This window comes from Trichechus manatus, unplaced genomic scaffold (assembly GCF_000243295.1).
Source record: "Trichechus manatus latirostris isolate Lorelei unplaced genomic scaffold, TriManLat1.0 scaffold00054, whole genome shotgun sequence".
NCBI classification, from domain to species: domain Eukaryota; kingdom Metazoa; phylum Chordata; class Mammalia; order Sirenia; family Trichechidae; genus Trichechus; species Trichechus manatus.
Window position 1 is genome coordinate 3605815 of NW_004443990.1, and position 26058 is coordinate 3631872.

The window sequence follows — 26058 nt, forward strand, 5'->3', positions numbered from 1 at the left end:
GCAGCACAATTGGAAGAGCGGAGTCGATGTCACTGAACTGTGCATGTAGAAATTTTTGAAATGGTGTATCTTTGGCTATGTATATTTTCACACACACACAAAAAAAAAAGGTTGAGAAGGGAGAGAGTTGACATGTTGTGGGGCTGTTAACCAATGTCATAAAACAATGTGTACTACTGTTTTGTGAGAAACTGTTTGTTCTGTAGGCCTTCACCTGAAGTACAATAAAAAAAAAAGAATGGTGATGAGAGGCACTGTAGTTGTGTATTACAGGTCAATAAGGAAATGTGGGTAAACGGTCTATTACATTCATTCTCACTACTAGGAAAAGAGTAGTACTGCACTCTCCTCTCAGATTATTTAAACGTCAGACACTAGGTTCACCTTTAATTCAAGATGGAATTAAAATTCCTTCAAGAAATCAGGAACAACTTAAAACCACACAGTTTTTTAACAATGGTTACCACCTGAACATCTATGAGACATACAAGGTATTGGATAAACTTCAACTTACAGCTAAGAAAACTGAGGCTCAAACACATTAACTTTCCCAAGGTAACAGAGCCAGCCATTTACTGAATGAACGAACAAAGGCTAATAATCCAAAGAAATAGAATTTGAACTAGGTCTGACTAGTTCAAAAGCCCACAACCCACACCTCCTTTCTACTATTATCAGGCTTGATATATTTGCAAAAAAAACAGTTAACGATACTCAGAGGAACTGAAGTAGAGTTACTGGTACACTAGTCAAGCACAGAGCATCAAATCTTTCTCACTGAGGTTCTTTTGACACGAGAAAGTCTCAGGTTCAATGACATCATTCCAGCAAGACTATGCAGACCATTTATGATGACCAAGACATTCTAGAACTATACTTTATCTTTTAATCTAAAATGCAGGGAAACTTCAACACTTTGGCTCCCTCATCGCACTGAAACCTGAGGGTTTAGCTATTTAATCTGAAGCCTTGTTAGAATTCTTCAAAGGAATGATGTGTCAATGCAATTATAGATTATTTTAAAAATGTTGATAGTCTGCAGCTACAAGAAGCCTATTTTTCCTACCGAATTGTACAATAAACATTTTCGTTGTCATTTTATATTTAAAATTCTTCCTGAAGACAAAACATTTTAAACTTGAGAACTTCATATAGCACCTGAAATAATTTCCCTCTAAGAAGACATATAAAATATTTTTGTAATCTGATAGTTCTACAGTTTTCCCAGTCTTTTACAGACAGCTGCCAACTTTAAAGTTTTATTTTCCTCACAAAGTAACTGGTGGGTATGAGAATGAAGCTGAAGCTAAGTTAAATATTAGACAAAATTAAATTGCCCTAGGTATATTTTAAAGAGTTAAGAATCTTTAAACTTCTACTCTTCACTCCAACACAAGCAGTCCTTACTTCTCTGAAATTTTACTTCATGTGTAAGAAAACCGAGTTTTGGCTTAATCTTTACTTTGTTCCCAGAGTCAGGGTAATTTGATGACAGAGAGACTAACTCTATATCCTTTAGAACTCTTTGCCTACAATAAAACCAAAAGAGAAAAATAAAACCCATTGCCAGGGAGTCGATTCCGACTCTAGCGACACTACAGGACAGAGTAGAATTGCCCTATAGAGTTCCAAGGAGCGGCTTGTGGATTCGAACTGCCGACCTTTTGGTTAGCAGCCAAACTCCTAACCATTGCGTCACGAGGGCTACAACAGAAGTTCCTTAAAATGATAGTGAGGGCAAGCTAAGCTTAATCTTCTAAGGCAGCCTAAATGATATTCTAAAACAACATGGATGGTCTATACTACTTCTAAAATTTTTTCTTCCCAAAGTTAAAATGAAGAAAAATTCCTTTGAGATGGTGCTTTTTTTTCCCCTTTCTTTTAAACAGATGGTCTTTCTCAAGTATTTCTTACCAGTTTCCTTCCCTATTTCAGAGAAAACCACAGAATATTAAATTTAGAAGAAATAATCCAGAACACAATTTCAGAAAGCTAAGATTTTACATTTGGGGAAAAAACGTATTTTAAAACTATTACCAAACCCCTGCATAACAGATCTTCAACCCAACCAGAAAATGCAGTACTCAAAACCACTTACCTTGAGAAAATTCTTGACTCGTTCCGGATCGTAGCAGTTGCTTTCTCTGCAAATTCTTTCTACTTCTTTGATCTGCCCAGTCTTACAAGCTGCCTGAATATATTTAAAGTGCACATCTGGGTCCTGACTAAAGTTAACAATGGATCCCAGAAAATAAAAGAGACCTTAAAGAAACAAATAATTGAAATTAAGCATAGATATACCTTCTAGAATGACAGAATTCAAAAACATTTAAACAACTAAAAATGCTGTTACGCTCAAAGAACGAACCTGAATACTACCAAAAAAAACTCCAAGCCTACTGCCGTCAATTCAATTCCAACTCATTACGACCCTACACGACAGGGTAAAACTGCCCACAGGGTTTCCAAGGAGCAAGTGGTGGACTGGACCTGCCGATCTTTTAACTGTGCACCACCAGGGCTCCACATGAATAACAGATACTTCCAAAACAGTTTGCTCAAAAAGCTTAATAAGGCTACTAATTGATCCAGGAACCAGGTCAATAAAATTGATTTGCACTTTAATCCCAACTCAATGTTTTCTAATAATTTAGAAACAATTAGGGGCAGCTGCTCAATACCAAAGTTTATTATTATATAATACTTCATGTGAAAAATTTTGAATAAAGTCCCTTATACCAGCTGTTTTTTCCACATGCAGTTAACAGGAAACATACAAAACTAGTTTGGAAAGAATTTAATGTGGTTCTCTACAACAAAACTTTCTGCAATGATGAAAATGTTCTATATCTGCACTATCCAATACTGCAGCCACTAACCACATGTGGATTATCAAGCACTTGAAATGTGGCTGGTATGACTGAAGAACTAAATTTTTAATTGTATTTAATTCTAATTAAATTTAAATAGTCACATGTGGTCAGTGGCTACTATACTAAACAGTACAAATTTAGGGCACAGTTAACATATAGAAACTGAGAAATCTTGTCAAATCTCTTATCCTTGCTGGCTAGATCACTACCACAAAGAAAGGAAAGAAAAGGTAACTGGGGACTAGAAGTTTAGCTAATGAACATAAGACTCACTCATCAGTGATTACATTAGTACTCTGTACAGCAGTGGTTCTCAACTAGGGGTGATTTTCCTCCCAGGAGATGTCTGGCAATGTCTAGAGACCTTTTTGGTTGCCCCAATGGGTGTGGGGAGGGTCTGATACTATTGGCATGTAGTGGATAGAAGCCAGGGATGCTGCTAAACAGCCTGTAACGCACAGGGCAGCCCGCTTTCCCAGCCCACAATGAATCATTCAGTCCACAATAACTAGTGTCAAGGTTGAGAAACCTTGCTGTATAGTAACAAGATGCAAAATGTCCCTGTCTAGAAACTCTTGCCATTACAGAGTCAGACAATGCAAGTATGAAATCTTATTATACCTAAACATCAGTATTTTCATCTTATAGTTATGTAGTGGCTTTGTCATAACTGTCTATCATAAAATTCTGCCTTTAATTCACCTATAAAATATCCAAGTAGACAGTCTTATTCACTGCATATCCCCTAGGACCTGACATAAAGGTGCTTGACACCATTTAGTGAATAATAAAACTTAAAGCGTTCCATAAAATTAAGCTTTTAGAAAGACAAGATTTCCAATAACTTGTAATCATAAGCCTACCCCTCTTGGCAAATAATTAAAACTCAGAGCCTCCTAATTACCTTCAAAACTCTTGAATGATTCAAAAAGTTCAATCAGAGACTGAGTTGACAGTTGTTCATGATACTTAGAAGCCACCTGAACACAGATCTGCAGATTCTGACGAATATTGGCAGACAGCATGGCTCTGAGGCATTCTAGGGAGTCTTCTACTGATAAGGACCCAAAGTAATTCACTAACCACTAGAAGACAAAATAAATAAGCAAAACAATGTTGAGCCTCATTTACTATTAGCCAGCACCACAAACATATTTTCAGAATACCAATTAACTAATGCCAGTCGTTAGCCAAGAGACTGAAATACCTCAGGGTTAAGAAGGTGGGTGTGAACAACTGCACGCTTTATGTCATATAAGTCAGTGAAGTGTTCCAAAGCACGCTGCAGTAGGCCAGCCTTTTCACACAGCTGAGCAATATGAGCCCGGTCATAATGTGTGAACATCTGATTCCCCAGAATAGCATCCGCAACCTATAAAACCACGAACAGAATCAGTTCATTTATGCACCCCACTGGTATCAGTAATTCTACACCCAGATCACATATTAAGATCAATAGTGAGTAGATAAAAGAGACAAAAGTACAAAGGAATGTTAGCTGATTTATTCTGAATGAGGAATAGGTGTATCGGTAGTTTCAAATAACTTAAGAATCTCAGAAACTGTGAATAACTACAAAAAAGAGTATTGACAATACATCTAAAAAGCAGGAAAAACATACCTGAGGTGCATGCATGAGGTTCATCTCAAGCAACCGCGTCTGTAGAGGACCTTCAGATGGGCGATTATTCTTTAGGGCATCAAGCAAAAACGCAGTGCACTGCTGAATTAGGTTGTATTCCATAAAGACATCCACAATCTACAAAAAATGATTTAAAAGAAACAGTTTTAAGATGTTTAAGAACTATGATACTGCCGACAATACGTAAATGACAATACATAAATGAAAGGAAATAAAACTGCATATAGATGGTATCATACTATCCATTCTTCTGTAACTTGCTTTCAAAAGAAACTTCATGTTTATCCATATAGACAGAGCTACAATTCCCACAAACCGAAAGCTTAATCCATTCTTCACGGTTGTTTTAAGTAGATCCTCCCATTCTCCATTTAAATAAAAGTCTCAAAAATACCTTTTAATGTCTTTACCTGTGTGATATCAGCAAGAGGCTCCTCATCCTGAACCAACATTTGAGCAAATTGCTGACCCTGATCTGGACTGATACGCATTACATTTCTCAGCAGAAAGATCCAATCCGGTGTATATCCAACCTATAAATGGACAAAAACTTAAAGCCACATGCAAAGCTTCATTTTTTGAGCATTTAAAGGCTTCTTCTACAATACAATCTTAACAATTTTGAAGTACTGGTGGAAGTACAAATTCAATTTTAATTAAGGATGATCCATCTGACCTTGGTTTATATTAGGCCAACAGTTATCTTGGTGATGACATACTTGAACCAATAGCTATACATTCTAATAACTTATCCATTTTCAATGAATGACCATTTCAAAATTTGTTCTAACAGGTTAAACATGCTCCTGCCATCTTAAAATCTGACAAGCCATGCAAGAGTAACTGTTTCTATTTTTGAATTCTATTTGAGAACTAAGATAGGGCTTTTAAACGTTTCCAAGTAGTTCAAAATTTAAGGAAATTCACTATTAAAGCCACTGAGAGTTGCCACAGCCTAATTTCTATATCAATGTTTTAATAAATTTATGTTGAAATCTGTTTCACTTAACTCACTTTTTTAGCATATAAAACAATCTTCTGGACTTGACCTGTTTCTGCAAAGCACTGGATGACTTTATTTGGGACATTAGCCCTCAGGTACACACTAAGTGCCAATGTAGGGTCCACAGATTTCACAAGATCACCTAGTTCTTCAGAACACTCCAGCTGTCCAAAGGAAAAAAGAGATTGTTTAATGATCCAGGAGCTGTTTTCTAAAAATTGATACTAACTCCACTATAAATGATAACTAATATGATAGGTACTTATCTACTTAATTTTCCCAGAATATATTATAAATAAATACGCAGGAGATATTAGTGGTAAAGACTCTGATCTTGTATTCACAGCAATGTCTTGGTAGAATTCTCCACACATCATAAAATTAAACAAGGATAAAAAGCCACCAAGACTTCACACTTACAGATATTACCAGCTACCCTGTTAGGACTGTAAGTAGCTTATTTACAGCAAAATCTTATACTTCTAACTACTAAGAAAATTCTGATATCAGGCTCACACAGTCCCAATTTTTCAAAAATTTTATATCAAAAATTTTAATGTAACATTATCAAATGAAAATGTGATACTGAAGCAGCCAGATGAGGCTTACTATAAGGACTATTTTTAAAATTAGGGTGTAACTTGTATGCTTGAAGGCTCCAAGCTCCATTATCTTTTTGACTTTTAGATTTAAGGCTGTAAGGCAGAACACACTATTTCACAAGGTGAAATAACAGACAAAAACTTTTAGGTGGTACATATGAGCAGATACTATCCTGTATTATCCAACCTGCCTTAATAAGCCAGCTCCCCAATCTGGAAAGTAACTTCCCTAAAACAGTTTTGCTTTACATACTAGAGTTGACTTTCAACTTCTGATGGTTACTTCAGAGAGTAATCCATATAACTAATATTCAGTGCTGAGAAATAAAAAGTTCCATCAAGAGTCTATACCTCTTAATGGACATGTTAACTAATGAAGAGCGACCAGTGTCCCTTTCACCACAAACAGATCATGTATGATCATTCACAAAAAAAGTTAATGATGCCCAAAAACTTTTACCTCTATTATATAGGTCAACTCAGTTACCTTGGCGGTTCCCATCCTTCCTTATCTTAAACAATTAGGACGGACATCAAATATCACTACTCAGAGTGCTTTCAACAGTTCCACCTCAGTTCTTTACAATGCATAAGACATGGGCAATTCAACATTATTACTTTGTGGAGAAAGGCTTTTTATGGTGGTATGAAAGTACTAATAACACTAATGGGTTGCTTAAACTTGTTTGCTGCCTTACAAATTAGCAGTTTTTCCCACAATGTGCTCTACAGAACATAGTATTGTTAGATCCTCTGTGTAAAAAGAAATTAATAAGGACTGAGTATATACAAAAGGCATAGAGAAATCCTACAGTATGAAAACCCAGTTAACAACATAAAAAAGGTTCACATTTAAATAAGTTTTAAGACACTGAGTTAAATATTTCTCCATGTAACACCAATTTACATTCTGTGAAACCACTCTGGGAAACAGTACTTCATCAGAGAGCCCTGCTGTCTTGTTCACACATCTACAATTCAACATTTTATATAACATTGTTTTGTAGCACACGTGAACATGCTTACCAGCAGCAAATACCATGATTTTGACGATACTGTGGAAGTTCTAAAAGAAAAAATACAATACTTGTATGGTTGAAACTATTGTGCCTATCAAGTGTGGAATACAGGAATATATTATGTCCTAATGAGTGTCACAAATACTGACAAATACAAATGCATACTGAAGTAAGCTTCTGACACTAAGCTTTTCCTAAAGCGAATGGGTAGCAATTAACTTCCAGGGTTAGTAATTTTAACTACTAAGCAAGAATACTGGATTCTGTTTAAAAAACTAAATAACAAAAACGCTCCACTTCAATGTGCCATAAAAATGTATTTCCAAAAGGAAATTAGTTCATGCATCTCATGTGATGTCTGCTCCTAGAACAGATAATGGATGTAGTAAATAATGGCTGTACACGTTGTGGTGCAGCCTCTCTAGGCTTGCTTTTTAACTTGCTAACATGTTGTTTGGAGCCCTGGTGGTGCAGTGGTTAAGCATCTGGCTGCTAACCAAAAGGTTGGCAGTTCGAATCCACCAGCTGCTCCCCTGGAAACCCTACGAGATAGTTCAACTCTGTCGTATAGGGTTGCTATGAGTTGGAATCAACTCGACGGCAATGAGTTTGGTTGTTTTTTTTTCTTTTTTTGGGTAACATGTTATTTAATTCAATTAAAGCAAAAGTATGTTAATAAGTTAACCTACCTTATCTTCCTTCAACCATTTCTCCAAAAGCTGTTTCCGCCCTTGCTGAAGTACAGGCCTACACAGTTCTAATGATTCATACTTGTTCAGCTGGCCCTGGTCCAAAAGAATTCCAAAGTACTGAAGCAGAGGAGAAGTCTGACCTGGCTGGGCTGGGACACTCTGGAACCGACGGATGGTGTCTGGAGTACGGAGGATTCCCTTTAGGAAAGTAAAATTTTAAAGACTTTTAAGACGATCCAAGTATCACATTAATAATTCTGTAAGTGTCTTACATTAATCTTAAAGGTATGATCCCATCTATTAACATCAAATTTCCAATCTACATGTGTAGTAAAGATTCAGTCAACATCTGTCACAGCTCTGGTTCAATGTAATGAGATTATTCAGAATCAGAAATATACCAATTATAACATCAATGTGCAAAAGAATAAGTATAATCAAGAGTGCTTATAGCTAGTTACTACCCCAAGTTCACATTAAGTGCAAATTTCATAACTAATACGGGTAAGAAAAATGAGGTGTCTATTCAGTCCAACATAATACAGTGGTGCTGGGAATAAATTCAGTTCAATTTCAGACAACACCATCTACCATAAGTTGGACAGAATCTGTTCAATCTCCAACATTTGAAAATAAAATCAGTAGTTAACATTTAAGAAAATCAAGCAATATTGCACCTAAGTAACTAAGCATCATTACGGCTATGTAAACCACAGCTTGCTAAACCTACATATCCTTCTAACATTCTGAATTTCAAAAGGCTAACCAAATCTAGAGGCACAGACAAGTAATCATCATATACCAGTAAAGAAAACTGTAACCTAAAAAAAGGTTAGTATCTCCGTGGGAAGATGGTACTTCTTCTAGCAGTATTAGAAATAGAGAATATTAATCCAATCATGGCAACTTAATTTTCGTAACTGTTTATTTACCTTTGGTGCATTAGCAGCCACCTTTGCCGCCTCTGAGTAATTTCCCTGGGCAAAAAGAGCATTAAATTTCCGGGCAAAGAGTTCCTCAGCCCCAGCTAAGTTGTTACGTACAGCCATTCTCAGAGCCAGATCAGGATTTTGTAGGACATTGGTGATATAGGGAATTATGTTTTCTTCTTCCACACACACTGAAAGAACCTGCAATTTAAAGATTAATGGATAGCTGCAATGTGTTTATTTGGATATAGATGCTATCAAATCTGTTTAGAGCAAGTTATTACTTAGTGTACTGAAACTAAAACTGTGATAGCTGCTTTCCTCTTAGCCATTAGAAGAAAGAAGAAGAGATAAAAAATAAAGAGACTAGGAAAGAGAGACTAAGGAGATTTAAAAGTGAGTGCCACAGGGTGCTCAATCATTTTGGGTGTCCTAAAATATGGCCATTCTGTCATGTAAAACCCCCTACTTCATAATGTCCAAGATCTAACGGCTTTGCTACCATCCATTCATTCTTAATGTGATCAAAATCAAAGATTAATTCAGCTCTGAAAAGACAATTTCACATAGCTTATAGATTTTCTCAGTGAATGCAATCTCGACAACTTTCTGAAATGACTCTGAAGAAGGTATGAAATCCAAATAAAACATAGGGCTTACCTAGAAGCTGAAGCTACATTCCTTTTACCTCTAGGATTTTTCTACAAGAATTTTTCAATAATTTACTTTAATTATATTTATATTCCTAGGTGCCAGATTATACATTCAATAAGGTCAGGGACCACGACCACTGAATCCCTAGGCACCTACTATGATGCAAGGTACACAGAAGGTGTTTAATAAATGCTTACTGAATAGCCTTAATGACAGTGAAAGAACTAACAAATGTGGTATCAGTAAAGGATAAGTTCTAATTGTTTCACAGAACTGTTATCCAACCTTGGTCCTCCTAAAAAGTCACTTGCCACAAAATGCTGCTCTGCCTTCCCCCAAGAGCTAAACTACTGTCAAATGCCCTAGAGGAAGGGAATCCTTCCCTACCCATCCGTCCCTTTCTCCAAGGCCAGGTCTGGTTATATACCCCAGGTTATAACTACTTATATTTTCCCTAACAGCATTTCTCATATTATTATAACTGCTTGTCTGTTTCTCAGTCACTATTCCACAGCAGGAAAGGGTCTTAGCTTTGTTTAACTGTATTAGTAGTATCAGACAGTGACTAATACAAAGCACATGCTTAATATTTTTCAGATGAATGAAAATGGAAACTTTTTGTCCCAAGATCAACAAGAACTGAGCACTATTTTAGAACTCAGTAACCAAACAGATCCCCACCCTTATCTTTAACGGAACTTTACCTCCTAGGAAAAATAAGACCAACAAATTCAGTTCCAACTACAATTTCTGAAGCTTCCTATTGATCACTACCTTAGTCTTCCCCAATACCACAGTTTCCTCTTTACCGTACTTCTAGATTGTTCTTGCAGATTTCTAGTAACCGATAATGAAGATCTACAGGGGTCAGAGGTGGTTACTATTCCTATATCTTCTAAAGTACTCAGTTCTAACAAGTTTGGAATTTAAGCTAAAGAGCAGAGGTGTTCGAGACAGGAATGTCAGCTATAATGTCCTCTTGACTGCTTTTTGTTTCTTCAGTCGGTAGAAACCATACATTCATCACTTAATGGCATATGCCCAGTTAGTAGTCTGCTTTGATAAATTGACTAGAAGAAATCCCTGAGATTTAAGATTACTATAAACACCTAAGTCCTTACTCAAACCAGGTGGCACATAATACAGGGGTGAGGGGGTGGAGGTGGGAAGGACAGTTTAGCTATCAATAAGTTCCTAGAAGCAGAGTTATGAATACCAAATACCTATGGTGAAACCATTCCAGATTCTTTAGTTTAAGCATTATCTTAAAAACATCAGCACAGTAGCAGAAGCAAGAAGTTTCCTGATTTCACGACTGCTGGAAATTCTCTAAGAAGCACTAAGGCAGTTCACCAGAAGGCTAATTCATTCTTGATTTTTCCAAGACCGACACAGCAACTAAAGAATAACTACTGAAGTTTTAAAATCACTTTTGTGCCCGACACTGACTGGTGCTAGAAACACAAGCAAACAAAGACAAGCCCCTTTTCTAACGAAGAACAGTGACTGAGACAGTTAAGCCAGCAATTTTAATTCAGTGTGATAAGTACTATGATGAGGGATATAAGTTATAGGGGCATAAATCAGAAGTACCTAACCAGGTCTGGAGCTGAAGTAGGAAATCAATAAGTAGGGAAAAACTCCCTTTCTGTACAGGAATTTCCTCTTCATATACATACCAGATTTCATAAATCAACTGAGTAAAAGAGAAAACAAAACCCAACTATCTACCCTCCTTTGCTCATTATCTGGGGAAAATACAAATTTGGAGGAAAACGAGTAAAAGGCAAGACTAAAAACAGTTCTGAGTTTTTAAAATTCTAGTCATTTTTTCAGAATACAAGATACTTCCTGGTAGAGTATTTCCAATTACATTAAAATACTAAGAAAACATGGAAAAAAAGACAATTTGTTTGGTAGTATGAGTAGGTATGTCAAATGTGACAAATTCAGAACAGCTAATATTTTTCCTATCCAAGTAGATAATTTTCCAGATACCCTGCAATAGCTACTATAACATATTATCTTCCAACGTTAAATATTTAGTAATAATTAAGGAGTTAAGAATTATTTTCCCTGTAGTTTATAATCTGTTTTCAAGATTTAAATAGGAAGAAAGTCCCTACAGAAATTATACGGTCTGTCAAATGTGGCCTGAGTAGTTTCTTTGCATGGAGAATCACTTCTTTCAACAATAAAGGCACATATACAGGATTAAAGAGACTTTCTATTCATATACTTCTGTATTTTCAGGTACTATTTTCTGATATTCAAAGTTCCGACTTACTTTTGGAAAAAAGCTAACAGTAGCAAGTATTTTATTTTATTGGTTAATTTCAGTTTCAAGGTTTCCTTACTTGTCCCTTTCTGTTGACTCCAATTATTCCAGCTGTGGCTTCATGAGGTGCCGTAACAAAGATTGTTTCTCCACTGATTCTATTCATGTAGATGCAGGTACCAGTCTCAAGATCATAGAGGTGGATATAACCATACTTAGTAATCAAGAATACTACATCATGTTTTTCACTGATCTGTTCAAAGAAATCAACACTTCAGTAAAATAACGAAGCTACAGACAGAAAATAAAATTTAGTGCAATTCCACTTTAAAGATGATGAAATTCTAGACCTCTGACAAAGGGTTTATGTGAGAAATCAAAACTAATACTTATGGTTCACTATATTTAAATATGGACTAGCCCAGGCTCTTATATAAAACACAAGACTATAAATGAGATCTGTCAGAAGACATAATCTGAACAACTTAGGATAACCCAATTTACACATTACATGAAAGTTATCACATTATTTCACAAAGTTTCACTAACAAACTATTTTAGAATTAAAGGTAATCTTTTAAACACCATTTAAATTATATGACTATGAGTAGTTTTTGGATTTTTTTTTTTAAAGAGAGATTTTAAAAATTCATTTATTTTGCCTAAAATACCTGCATTGCCACAGGAAAGTCATTTTGTGCTTCTGGAGGAAAGAAAACATCCACTGCCTTCTTTGGAAAAGGCTGGTTCCCTGTAGGTGGTGTGCCAACTTCAATGATATGTAACTGTTCAAAAGAAAATAAAATTCATATAAACCTAGATCTTTCAGCAATCAAGACTCAGTTCATCACAGCAGCTTTATTTGTAGCCCCAAACTGGAAACAACCAAAATGCCCTACGATAGGTTAAGTAGTTAAACGAAATTCATGTATGGAATACTAATCAGCAAAAATAGGATGAAATCTCAAGGACATTATACTCAGTGGAAAAAGTCAATCTCAAAGGTCATACAGTGTATGATTCCATTTATATAAAATTTTTGAGGGCATGAAATTATAGAGATGGAGAACAAATTTGTGGTTGCCAGGGTTAGGGAAACAAGCCCTGGAGGTGCAGTTGTTAAAGCTCTCTGCTGCTAACCAGAAGGCTGGCAATTTGAACTCACCAGCCACTCTGCAAGAGAAAGATGTGGCAGTCTGTTCTGTAAAGTTTTACAGCCTTGGAAACCCTATGGGGCAGTTCTACTCTGTCCTACAGGGTTGCTATGAGTCAGAATCAACTCCTGGCATTGGGGGGTTAGGGATGGTGGAGGAGAGGAGGCTGGGTGTAACTACAAAGGGGCAGCCAGAGGGAGGTCTTTGTGGTGATGAAATAGTTACTTATCTTGAATCTACACATGATAATATGACAGAATTTTACATACACACATTGTACCTATGTCAATTTCCTGGCTTTGCTAATGTATTATAACTATGTAGATGTAACTATTGGGGGAAACTGGTTAAGGGGTACAGGAGATTTCTCTGAATTATCTTATAACTTCCTATGAATCTATACTATTTCAAAAGAAAAAGTTAAGTCAGTTAAATATCTGAAACATAATCACACCTCAAATAATCTACTTTAAATAAAGGGTACATAATGCTAATACATTACCCATGGAAGTACTTTCTCATGGCTTTGAATTATAATTTAATATTCCAACTTAGGTTGTTTAATTCTTCTCTGCCTGTGACACAGATGGAAAGCATAGGCCTAGCCAAGCTCTCTAATCACATACACCTATAAACTACATGGTAATACTTTTGTTTAAACGTCTGATGCTGCAATCAACATGCAAGAGAAAGTAAATGTCAATGAAAGAACACTACACATTTTGCTCAGTCATGTCAGGAATGAACTCAGAAAGAAATTCAGCTGAAACGACATATACCATATGAAAGTCATAGGGTCTCATCCCTAATCAGATGACTAGCAATACTGCAAAAGTTATGACTATCTTCAAAGTCATGGCAAACTATAAAAAACATAGCACAATGTATTAAATAAGCTCAAAAACCTATAACATGTTTTCAGATCTTATTAAAAAATGATACTGAAGCTTTCCCCCAGCAGGCTTTATCAAAAAGAGTCCCACTCTATGTCTTAAGGATAATATTCAATTTTAAAAACCTGTCTTTTTGTTTAAAATTCCATCAATTCAGATCTAAACATAAGTGCTTTCTATCCTTGTTATATCAAGAAGCTGGTATGTTTATTTCTCAGTTTAGGGATTCTTACCTTTAAAGTTTAAGGAGAAATGTACCTCTCTGTGCATGTTTCCCTCCCTGCCAAGGTTATATAGATTATCATATCTTAAGTAGTTGCTATCTTTTTTTTTTTTTTTTAACTACTTACAAGGAAAAAGACAAATATTCTAACAAAACTGAAGTTCTGCTTTCTTTGTTACGCCCAGGATCTAAACCCTCTTCTTGACTGGGGGGCAGTACTTGTGAAGATACTTGTCTTAGGTATCTTGTGCTGCTGTAACAGAAATACCACAAGGGGATGGCTTTAACAAACAAATTTATTTTCTCATAGTTTATGAGGGTAGAAGTCTGAATTCAGAGCACCTGCTACAGTGGAAGCCTTGGAGGAAGGTCTTTGTCTCTTCAGCTTCTGCTTCCTGGTTCCTTGGAGATTTCCATGTGTCCTGGCATTTATCTTACCCCATCTCTTCCTTGCTCACTTATTTAATCTCTTTTATATCTCAAAAAAGACGGACTCAAGAAACACCCTACACTAACCTTGCCTTATTAACGTAACAAAAACAACCCATTTCCAAATGGGATTATAACCACAGGCACAGAGGTTAGGATTTACAACACATTTCTGGGGGACATAATTCAATCCATAACAGTATTCATTACAAGTTTTGATGGAAGGTAGTCCATTTCTGAGGACCAAACACCAAATATGTGTTTTCTAAACCTCTCTTAGCACTAAGACGTGGGCATTTGACCTTGCATATATTAGAGTTCAAATAGCGAGTCAGAGATAATGTCATTAAGACTTCAGAGACGCTACTCTGGCAGTGGAAGGAGCAGTCACACTGAGTTTCCAGGGTTAGCGGTTCTAGTTGTGGCGTCCAACAGCACAGCCATAGCAGCAGCAGAGTTCTGTGGCATGGTGTTTGAATGGGACCCTAGCTGCTGCCCATTCTCCCTTATTTCTCTTTTACTTTCCAAGGCTGGTTCTGCAGCACTGCTAGCAATTGTGAGCTAGCCAATATTCTTTCACTAAATATTTTATGCTTTAATCACCCAGATCTTGTTTCTGTTGCCTGCAACTAAAAACTCTAACATACAAAGTAATTTGTTCATTACCTTAGCCACACAATTTACATGCTTTTTATTTTATTTTATTTTTTTAAAAAAATACCCAGGCCCTCCCACCCGTTCTGATTTAACAGGTCTACAATAGGGCTCTCTGCACTGGTATTTCAGTTATCCAGATGATTCCAACATGTGGTCAGGGTTGAAAACTTCTGCCTTAACACAATGTTACTCAAACTGTGGTCCACATTCTATCTACATCAAGTCAACTAGGGTATTTAAAATGCAGACTATGGGGTCCATTTACTGAATCAGACTTTCTAGATGTAACGCACAGGGTGTACATTTTAGCAACGCTAAGCGATTCTTATGCGCAGTGAAATTGGAAGATACGGACTTAAGGCCTTTGCTAAGGGTTATCAAAATAGTATTAACTAATATAAATAGCTGATATAAAGAACAGTATTTATTTTGCACAAGTATCACAAAAAAAGTCCTAATAGCTAAGAGTCAAACCAATAAATAGAAGCAGAATTTAAACAAAGTGAGTCATCACAGATCTCAATTAACAGTAAAAACAAGTTAATGAGGAAATTATTTTGAAATTAGATGACTAATCAGTAGCAGAAAGACAAAGACAAGTTCTCACCAAAATCAATTTCCAAAGCCAGAACTTACCTTCCCGCCAGCTTGACCCCGTACTGCGAAACAAAATAATGTTGATTCTTCTGCATTTCCTTCCATCTTAAACTGTGCGAAGCTAGCCGCATGTCCTTCAATGGGCTGGGATACTTTCCTATCTACAGAATATAGCTGCATAGCTCCCACCACACGATTTTGCTACAAAGGATCAAAGAGAATAAATTTTGGAGACCCAATAAACCAATAACTCCCAGATTCATCAGTAAGGAAATAATTTGAATCCTTTGTAATGTTTAGCAGCATTCATAATCCTTTGTTATTTAGCCTCTCAATGTAGATTTGATACCTCTTAAAATTTAGCTCCAAACATAATCTTATTAAAGCTTAACATAATTGCTTAGGATGTGCCTCATAAGCAACCAACCTTTTACACTATCTTAAAGAAAAAGTTATAAAAGTGCTCACTCTGCAGTACAGTAAATATTCTCCACAGTAAACCCCAAATCATTCATGCAGGAACTCAATTTCCACTCAATGCAAGAGCTAAAAATACTTGGTGTAAGAGACAAGTACAGTATGTCAGTATATAGGTATTAGGGCATTGAGCCTGCAACATTTTTTTAAGAAGAAAGGAAAAGAAAAAGTCTTGTGAAGTAAGTCAGATTCAACAAGACTGAGTACAGAAGACCAAATTTCAAAACAGACTGCATTCTGAGCACATTAGTTCCCTAGCCCTCTTCTTAAAAACTAGAAAAATATTACCTGTGCAGATATGCCAGTTAGAAGTAACCACTTTTGCTTTGCATCTGTACGATAATTGATTATCTGGCACCCTGCAAGACTAGAATGGCGATCAAACATTTTCACTGGCTGAGACTCTCCTTCCATGCTCCAATGATAAACTGCATTATCCGTGACAAGAGCAACCGTATTCAAAGAGATCCATTTCCAAAAGGTGACATCATCAGTCATGGTATGGGCCTTCATTTTACTTTTCATTTCAATGTTAAATATCTGAAGAGTTTTCCCAGCTAAAAACAAAATTAAGAATTATGAATTATTAAAAAATGGAAAGTTCAGGATGAATTAATAACCAGCTAAATCAGCTCTGTAACTAGCTCTGTAACCTCCAAATGAAATAGTTCTATCATGAGACTAATAACCAACTACAGAAGTCACAATGATAACCACTGAAGAGAGAATAGCTTATTGAGCAAAAATATTACCTCTAATAAACACAACTTGGTGTGACTTTTCACAGGATTCTAAACCAGAACTGAAAATTAGTCTAAAGAACAATTCTCTTAACAACGATGGAAAACAAGGAACAAGACTGTAACCCTCATACTTATTATGTTAATTTTACACATAAACTAAGTTAGTTGTAGTACACAGGACAAAGCAAATCTCATACAAACACATGGGGAAATGCTACTTTTTTAAAAGGCAGTCATCTCCCATCCAACTAAATCTTACAGAAATTGCTTTCTGAAAAGAGGATCTACATCAACTCTGCCTTGCTGCCACTAGCACATAAGAGACATGCTACATTTAATTGGTTTACAATACAAAGGAAAGGTAGAGGTGCTAGAGGAAAGGGAGGGAGACCAAGTGGGACAGTTTCTAATGCTGTTAATATACTGGAGATAAGAACAAAGTTCAAGCCTCATCCCAGTAAGACAGCAAGCGTTTAGAAAAAGAAGGATGAAATTTGCCGGTGTTAAGAGTCCACTGAGTCAGACGCAAGGGATGGTACTTGTAATATGAAATCCGTCACAGTCCAAAAAGTGATTTGGTGTAAATTAATACAGGCCAAAGCCCACAGTTCTCACTAGGCTATCAAGATTAGTCCTTAGAGACTAAGGAAAACTCCATTCCTGAGCCACAGAGAATCTGGCTCCTGAAGGATGCAAGTTTTATGACAGTTTTGGGGGGATGAGAGAGAGAGAACACAGAAAACATACAGCTTTGTACCACCACCCTTCTTATCACATGTGCAAAAACTTCTTCCATAAAACAAAGAATGTTATTCCCATCCCACACAATAGGTAAACCACAATCAGACTTGAAAATTGTGAGAGTTATAGTCCTGCTTATAAAAAGAAGCCAAGGGGTTTAAAGCCAGCTTCATAGGGAAGCAGTACTTGGGAATGACTTACTTTCCCTTGCTGCCTTCCCCAAACCCCAGATTATTAGACTTTTACTCTTTTTTGTATGAAAGGAGTTGCAGTATACATATGTGGGGTGGTTTGGGGAGGGAGGCAAGGAATGACAGCTAAACTCCACGGTGCAAACACACAGGTACAAATCTATGATGCTAGTATACAATGCTCTGAAAATATTTTCAATTTATTCTCTTTATAGAACAGGACAATAACTAATACAATCTAATTTAAAATAACTCACCATCTGCACACATAAGAAAGCATTAAGAAATGTGATAAGATAACAATAACATTAAAAATAGAAAAGAATTCTGACAAAATTAAACGATGGCCTTTTAATAGAGAGGCATGAAGGTTACTAAGCAGTTGAATTTAAGTTCTTTAAGGAGGTTAAACGGAGTTATATACCTTAAAATACAACATATATTTTTCACTAGAAGCAAAAACCTTACTGACTTAAAACATCTGGTCCTAGGTAGAAGCTGGACAATCTTTCCCTGAGATGAGATAAATTTCTACCTTAGATATGGAATGGAGACATACTTGTTTGAATCAGGGCTTCAAACCAGTTCTAAACAGTTCAGTCATGGCTGACAGAAACAAGGGCAGTATACATGTTGCATAGCAACCAAATCTCTTGCAGGACTGCTTTTGACCTAAGTAGGAAACATGCAGTGGTGCCCCACTCAAAGCTGGCGGCCAACCACGTGGCTTTGAATGTGGGTTGCTCTCCACAGGCCTGCCAATAATCCAATCTCCTGCATCAGGTTACTTTCAGGAGCCAATAACCCAATCTTCCTCATCGGGGAAACTTTCAGGAGCCTGATGCGGGAGACTGAATTATTGGCTCCTGAAAGCTTCCTGACGTGGAGATTAGATTATTGGCAGGACTATGGAGAGTGACCCACATTCAAAGCAGTGCCTTGGCAGCCATCTTTGAGTGAGGCACTGCTGCCTGTTTTCTACTAAGGTCAAAAGGCACCCTGCAAGAGATCTGGTTGCTATGCAACGTGTACATTCCATGGACCATGACTGAGCCGCTTTAAACAGGTGTAAAGCTCTGCCTTGTTTCTGTCGCTTCAGTCAGCCATGACTGAACAGTTTGGAACTGGTTCAAAATCGTGGTTTCAATATGCTAGCCCCCACCCCACACTTTACTCTCCAGTATTGTTACTAAATACAAAATTTAAATCATGTTAAGAAAAATCTGTTAAAAACTTCAGTGCCTTTTAATAACTCACCCACAAATTTATCAAGAAATTTCTGAGAACCTCAACTCTTCTTTCCTCATTACCAAGTAAACAACAAAAAAATAGTCAATTAAATGCCTTTTTAAAGAGTCAGCCAGCTTGTCACCTTGCCCTCTTAAAAACTTCTTTTAAAGGGTCTTATATTCTTATTCTAGAGTCCAAAGGAAAAGAAAAAAGATTAATACAGGCTCCCAGACAGCATGAAGTTCTTTGAACTCAGTTTAGACTGACAGGCCAGATAGTCCCCTGTTGTGACAATTAAAAAGTAGTCTGAATAAACTTAAAACCCTCTCAATGCCCAAGCTTTGGTACCCACCTATACACACACACATTTTCAACAACCAGAGTAAATTCAAGCCATTTTTAGAACTTGATAACCTAAATAATATAACCTGAAGTATAAAAATGTGACAGCATAATGTGAAAGGCAAGTTACCATCATAATTAAATCCTACAATGCTTAGGAGACAATATTACTAGCAAAGTATACTTTAATCCAGAATATAAATCACTATATTCTTATTTCCTCTCTATATGGAGATGTGCTTTTAGCAGTCTTATTACACCATAAATACTAAATTTAAATGCATTTATTTCAAACTTACAATATTCCAAGTAGATCTATGCAGAGTACAAAGTAAGACATTTCACAGAAACATTCCAAGTAAAAGTTACAAAAGTAGTTAAAATTAAGTTCAGCAGTAGCATTAACTTTGGAAATTTATTATATTTAAGCAAGTTTAATCAACATACTAAAAACGTAGACTTGAATTACTGTATTTGCATAGAGAATACAAAGGGAAGAGTTTTAAGAAAAAAGTCCCACAATCTTCCGTACCTTTCAGTGCAATTACTTTGCTAGCTGGATTCATGATGGCACTGTCTGCTGAAATTGGTCTTCGAATTGGATTACTTGGGTCATTCATATCAATGATAACCACCTGGGCCTGCTCTCCTACTTTTTCTCTAATGCAGATGAATTTGTCTGACTCCATAGTCAGGGTACTGAAGCCAATGTTTGCTGGGTTAATACCCAGATTTTGAAGCTGGGAGAAAAAATTTAAAAAAATTAGTAAACCATGTTTCAAAATGGATTAGAAAGACTTAACCATTATATATTGTGATTAGTACAAATCCTCATTAACCATCAATGCTCCAAGGTCAACACTGATAACTCCACTGTATCAATTCAAGTGAGGCAATTAATGACCAAATGACGGACCTTCTGTTCTTCTATGGCATTTAATTGTTTAGTCATAACCTTATGGTTATAACTAAGAGGCAGAATGAACAGAGATGAAGTTTAAAAAAAAGCTACATTTCAGAGCTAGCATTTATGGTTCAAAGGGATCTGAGGTCAATGTTTCTCCATTTATCTTAAAAGCTCTGATCTATCACACCTGTCCTCTCTTACCCGTTCCCTGCCCTCCAACATTTAGTACAGTTAACTTGTTCACATGCATCAGGCTTCAGGAATCTGAAAGTGAAGCTACAGCAAAAAAAGAGTGACAGAAAGAAGGACTGATTTAAAATGTCACAGTTCTTGATCTAAAGGAACATGGACTGGCAAGAACAGACAGACAAGAAAACAAAGTTACAAGACAGTGCCAAAAAAAAAACAAACCAACCCCAAAACAGTGGTATTTAAGAGAGGCCTTGTCAAAGAAGGTGCTACAGATAAAACAGCATTTCCGAGGGAGATGGATCAGAGAATTTTCAACAGAAGAAACGTGTAAAGGCCCAGAGATGTGAAAGTATAGTTGGCTAAGGGAACACACAAATTTGTAACATGAGGAGTACAGACTATGAAAGGCTTGAGGAGTGGAAAGGTTATAGAGATAATAAGCAACAAGCTAAATGTACCCGATAAGAATCCTGAACTTATTCTACAGGCAAAGGGAGCTCCTGAAAGGTTTTAACAAGGAAAATAATAGATTAGATTTTCTTTGTGTACTCTAGAAGATACTGAACTATTTGCTCAACAAATACAGTAGATCTAAAGGAGGTAAGTCTCTGAAAATCAACTAAGTGTGTAAGAACACAAGTCATTTGTTCCTGGAAGAACATCGCTAACAGAGCAGGTCATTAGTACTCCACGTGACTAAAATTGTGGTGTGTAAGTCCCACTAAAAGAGGCTATCTGAAGGCTTTCTTATTTATTAGCCTTAGCCAGGTTAGGTCCCCCCTCCCCTTTTCTCTGATGGGTAAATAAATTCACATTACAAAGCATAAACAAAAATGGAAAAGGAGAAAATCAAGTCTTCCCATCCTTGTCTCCCAACTGTCCAGTTTTCCTCCTCAGAGACCACCACTCTCACTAGTCTTATGGACACGCCAAGTCAAGTTAACTATATTTTCTCTAAATTCTTTGTCAAACTTTTCTGCAAACAGTGCTTAAATATAACCAGGCCAAGATCTGAGTAAGATACAACATGAGATTAAGAGGCTATGTTTTAATTTCACTTCCCTGTTGTACCTCAATAACGGCATGCATAACCAGTTATATATAAACTGTAGTTACAATAACCCATTCACTGAATACCAGGCCAAGGAGCCCGGCAACTGTCTAACCATTAATACAAAGTAATAAAGTAGAAGATTAACCAGCTTGACAATAGCTCAAGTATATGCTGCAATGCAAGGCCAAGTACACGAAGTTATGAGGTATGTAACCTATGAGTTTGGTTATAATAAAACTTTATGAATTATTTATTTTAAATTCTTGCTAACTTTAACCTTATAAGTACTTTTAGTTCCAGAGCTAACAGAAGAAATAAATAAGTGGTCCCCAATACCATACAAAAGGACTGTAGATGGGCTTCAGAGAGGCCTTATATAAACCAAGTTGCCCACCCAGTTTTAGAAGAGGTGTACACACCTATATTTCTGAGTAGAGTCCTTAGAATCTTGTGCGTTTAATGAATAATTACCTTTCCAATAATTGGCGAAAATATTCCAGTAGCACAGAGCTCACAGAACTATATACCTAAAAGCAACAAGTTATCTTCGAAACTACTATCAAGTCACTACCAAGCATTCAATTCACCTATGGCAATTTTGAGATTCAGCTGTTTAACAGTTTAAGACTAAAAATAGTATTAGTCAAATAGTGAAATTAAAAGTAAAACATGGATGCAGGCCACAGACACTACTAACTGAACCCACAAATGGTTCTAATAGACTTTTTTCCTACCCCTCCACTTCAGAGACAGGTGTAAGATGTCCATAAGACAACACTACACCTACTCCTCACTTATCGACATGGTTAGGTTCCAAAGATCAAGTCATTATGTGAAAAATGGCATTATGCAAAAATGGAGGATAACCACATCAGATCACAAAATGGAAGATGACTACATCAATACATAATTGCCAAACCACTGAGAATCATGGCTAACAAATGCTGCTGTTTTACTTGCAGAAAAAGCCAAGATTTGGTTAAAAGGGGTGGGATTTCCTGGACCCCTTGCAATCCATGTAATCCTTATGGTCCTTCCTCATTAAACATCCTATCAAGAGAGCTATGTATATCTACATTTGACATTCTCTACTAGAAATGTACTAAACCAAAAAAACCAAACTTGTTGCTGTCAAGTAGAGTATTCTTCAAAATGCTTTATGTAGACCAGACATACATCTTTTACTTAAAAAACAAAATTAAACAAGGGGCAAGTGGCAAACTATCACCAATGTTATATATTTAAACATATTAAAAAGCATATTTCTTGGTGATGGTCATTTACACAATTAAACAAAAGACTGCATCTTCCTAAAAAGCCTTTCCTAGTTATTAGTTGAGACAATTTATGTTGGCCTCTACCTCTTCAAATACAGCCAGGAAGATTTTTTCCGTACTGGTGCTACTTTTCAGTGAGAATGCCCACAACATTTACCATTCCTTCCATATTTTCCAGTGATAAAATCACAAAAGAAACATGCCAAAATATACAGTAATATAACAAGTCACCATCACTAGCTGCAATTCTAACTTATACGCATACCCTTAAAACAGGATCATATAAAAGGGTTACCATACTATATAACTATGCCTACTAATATTTGCATAGATTAAAACTTTTAAAATGCAACATGTTTTTAAACAGGTTCTATTTTCAAAGCAGTACATATTAACTATAAAATACTCTCACAGTCAATTATAAGGTCTGACGGCATATGAGCTATCTACCACAAAAACTGAATTATAGACTATAATGAGCCACTGATAAATTCAAGACTCTGAACTTGCAGTTTTCAGAAGATATACAATAATGTCTGAATTCCAGTCACATTTTATCCTTTGAACTGGCAAAATATTATTACCGCTGAAGCAGGGGATATTCTATTTCGAGATATGCTTAGAAATTTCTATAATACAGTTTTAAAACTTCAAAGAACTTTTACTTTGCTGTTACAAATAAGAACATGGAGTCAACGAACTTAGGTTTAAAAAAGGTGTTACTTATTTTTTGAATAGTTATTATACACTTACGGTAAAGCAAACTGTACAAAGGGTATACTGTGAAAGTCACCCATCCTATCTTTCTAGTAATATCTTCACCAGAAATTAGCCTGTGCATCTCAGAGATACTTTATGGATATATGAAAGTGTTCATTTCCATCTTCCCCTAAAAAAAAAAAAAGTAATGACACATGCACAAAAGCATATTAATTATTAAATTGCTCCCTTCTTTTTAAAGACCACACAAATTTGTAACTCATTTGGTTTCCAGACTAGATTGTGGACACTGGTCTGAAAGTGGCACTACTTCAGGACTTGATGCTTAAGCCTAGCTTAAGATTCTCAAAGTTAAGAAAACAGATTACAGTTAATAAGACAACTCAAAATTCTGGAGTAGCGAGAACCGCTATAACCAAAAACCAAACTTGTCATCGTCAAGTCGACTCTGACTCATAGCAACCCTACAGGACAGAGTAGGTTTCCAAGGAGCACTTGGTAGACTTAAACTGCTGATCTTTTGGTTAGCAGACGTAGTTCTTAACCACTATGCCACCAGAATAGCTACAGACCCCTACTCATCATTCATTGGAGCCGTGGTAGCACAGTGGTTACGTGCTTGGCCGCTAACCAAAAGTTGGCAGTTCGAATCCACCAGCCACTCCTTGGAAACCCTATGGGGCAGTTCCACTCTGTTCTACAGAGTCGCTATGAGTCGGAATCGACTTGACAGCAATGGGTTTTTTTTTTTAAAACAATTCATTATACACACAAATGCTTTAAAAAAAAAAAAAGTTCTCTCTTCTCTCTCCTCCCCGCAACATGGATTAACATGCCTAGAAGAGGAAAAAGTAAGATAACACATTCTTAGTTTTTATAGTGAGAATAGTAAGAGTCTCCTTAATCTAGAGGACAAAGAAGTTTGTTCATTCAAGTAGATAATTACAGCACAAATTTATAACTCTGATTATAAGGTACAACTACCATCCAGAAATAGTTGGTGGCACAATTATAGATTCCTTATTCCTGGGTTCAAATCCCAGTCTGACACTTAAATGACCATGGGCAAGTCAATTATTAATCTCTGCGTATTTGTTTCTTTATCTGAATCACAGAGATGGTATCTACCCCAGAATTTTAAGGATTCAATGTGAAGTGCTTACAACAGTGTCTGACACATAACAAGTACGCAACAAATATTGACTATTAGGACATACACATCAGTCCTTTAGGCCAACTCAAGGTTAACTTTTTTGCATTTGCATTTTATTATCTGCTTAATTCAGCTGTCCAAAAAGTTGGTTGAAACTCTGGGTGTGAATTTCCTTTAACTACTGATAACAGATTAGTGGTCTCTTGGTGCTTAATTTACTGAGACACAGACAAAAGGAAACTACACTTAAAAACTTCTAACTTTGCTCTTTAATTTGCATAACTAAAGTTGCAGAGAACAGAATCTTCAAACACATGTAATATGTTTATGCTAACTCTAACCCTGTTTTATTTTAATTCCTGTTTTTAGGGGCACTGTAGAGCAGCATTGCTAAGATTTTCTGAAACCTTGGCAAATGTCTCCAACACTTTTGCTGGAGAAAACTAATGCAAACATATGGCATAAGGTCAGTGTCATCAAGAATTCTCTTTACTCTAAAGAGCTCAAGACTAAGAAACAGAAGTGGTAAAGTAAAATGGAAAACAGGAACAGCTTTTCTCTCCTGTAAAGATTAACTTTACAGTGGGGAAACCTGGCAGACAAACCATCCAGTGATTAAAGTTAATATCCCCAGTAATGGGTCAAACTTACATGTGCTTCCTGATATGAAACACTGAGAAGAACACAACATTTTACTTCTGTGGTATTCCTGCCCAAAGTACATAACCTGAATTGAATCATGACGACATAACAGGTAAACCCAAACTGAGGGACATTACACAAAATAACTGACCTGTACTCTTCAAAAATATCTATGTCTTGAAATACAAATAAACTGCCAGATTTAAAAAAACCTAAAGAGACATAGGAACCCTGGAGGCACAGCAGTTACAGAGCTATGGCTGCTAACCAAAAGGTCAGCAGTTCGAATTCACTAGCTGCTCCTTGGAAACTCTATGGGGCAGTTCTACCCTGTCCTATAGGGTTGCTATTAGTCGGAATCAACTTGACGGCAATGGGTGAAGAGATATGACATCTTTACGCAACTCATGATCCTGGATTTTCTTTTGATATAAAGAACATTATTGGAACTGAATAAGGCCTGAGATACAAGCATTCTGTAAAAGTTAATTTCTTGACTTTGATAATTATACTGTCGGTATGTCAGATTATGTTATTCTGAGGAAGTACACACTAAAGTGTGTTGGGGTAGAGACATGTCATGTGCCAACTTACTCTCAAACCATTCAGGAAAAAACATGTATTACGTATATGTATATACATAGTATACGTATATATTTCCTGGTATAAGTATATATATTTGTATGTATAGGTATAGAGACAAAAGAAGATAAACCAAATGTAGTATAATGTTAACAACTGATG

At 36.3% G+C, this 26058-nt stretch overlaps 1 protein-coding gene across 5 annotated transcripts in view; it reads right to left on the reverse strand.

The window, feature by feature from the left end:
* Positions 1-26058, reverse strand: part of CLTC (clathrin heavy chain) — an 86368-nt gene that overhangs the window by 24495 nt on the left and 35815 nt on the right. For 2 of the 5 annotated variants that reach the window (XM_023732703.1, XM_004377858.2), the window contains exons 2-14: positions 19902-20109; positions 16411-16679; positions 15685-15846; positions 12364-12477; positions 11772-11945; positions 8764-8961; positions 7829-8029; positions 5530-5682; positions 4926-5048; positions 4495-4632; positions 4081-4245; positions 3778-3958; positions 2099-2262 (exon numbers count right to left, since the gene is read on the reverse strand). In XM_023732703.1, coding sequence (XP_023588471.1) covers positions 2099-2262; positions 3778-3958; positions 4081-4245; positions 4495-4632; positions 4926-5048; positions 5530-5682; positions 7829-8029; positions 8764-8961; positions 11772-11945; positions 12364-12477; positions 15685-15846; positions 16411-16679; positions 19902-20109 — 2250 coding nt within the window. Of the gene's footprint in view, positions 1-2098; positions 2263-3777; positions 3959-4080; positions 4246-4494; positions 4633-4925; positions 5049-5529; positions 5683-7828; positions 8030-8763; positions 8962-11771; positions 11946-12363; positions 12478-15684; positions 15847-16410; positions 16680-19054; positions 20110-23552; positions 24130-26058 lie in introns of those variants that run through there. The other 3 variants (XM_023732704.1, XM_023732706.1, XM_023732705.1) reach the window with 3 other exon arrangements.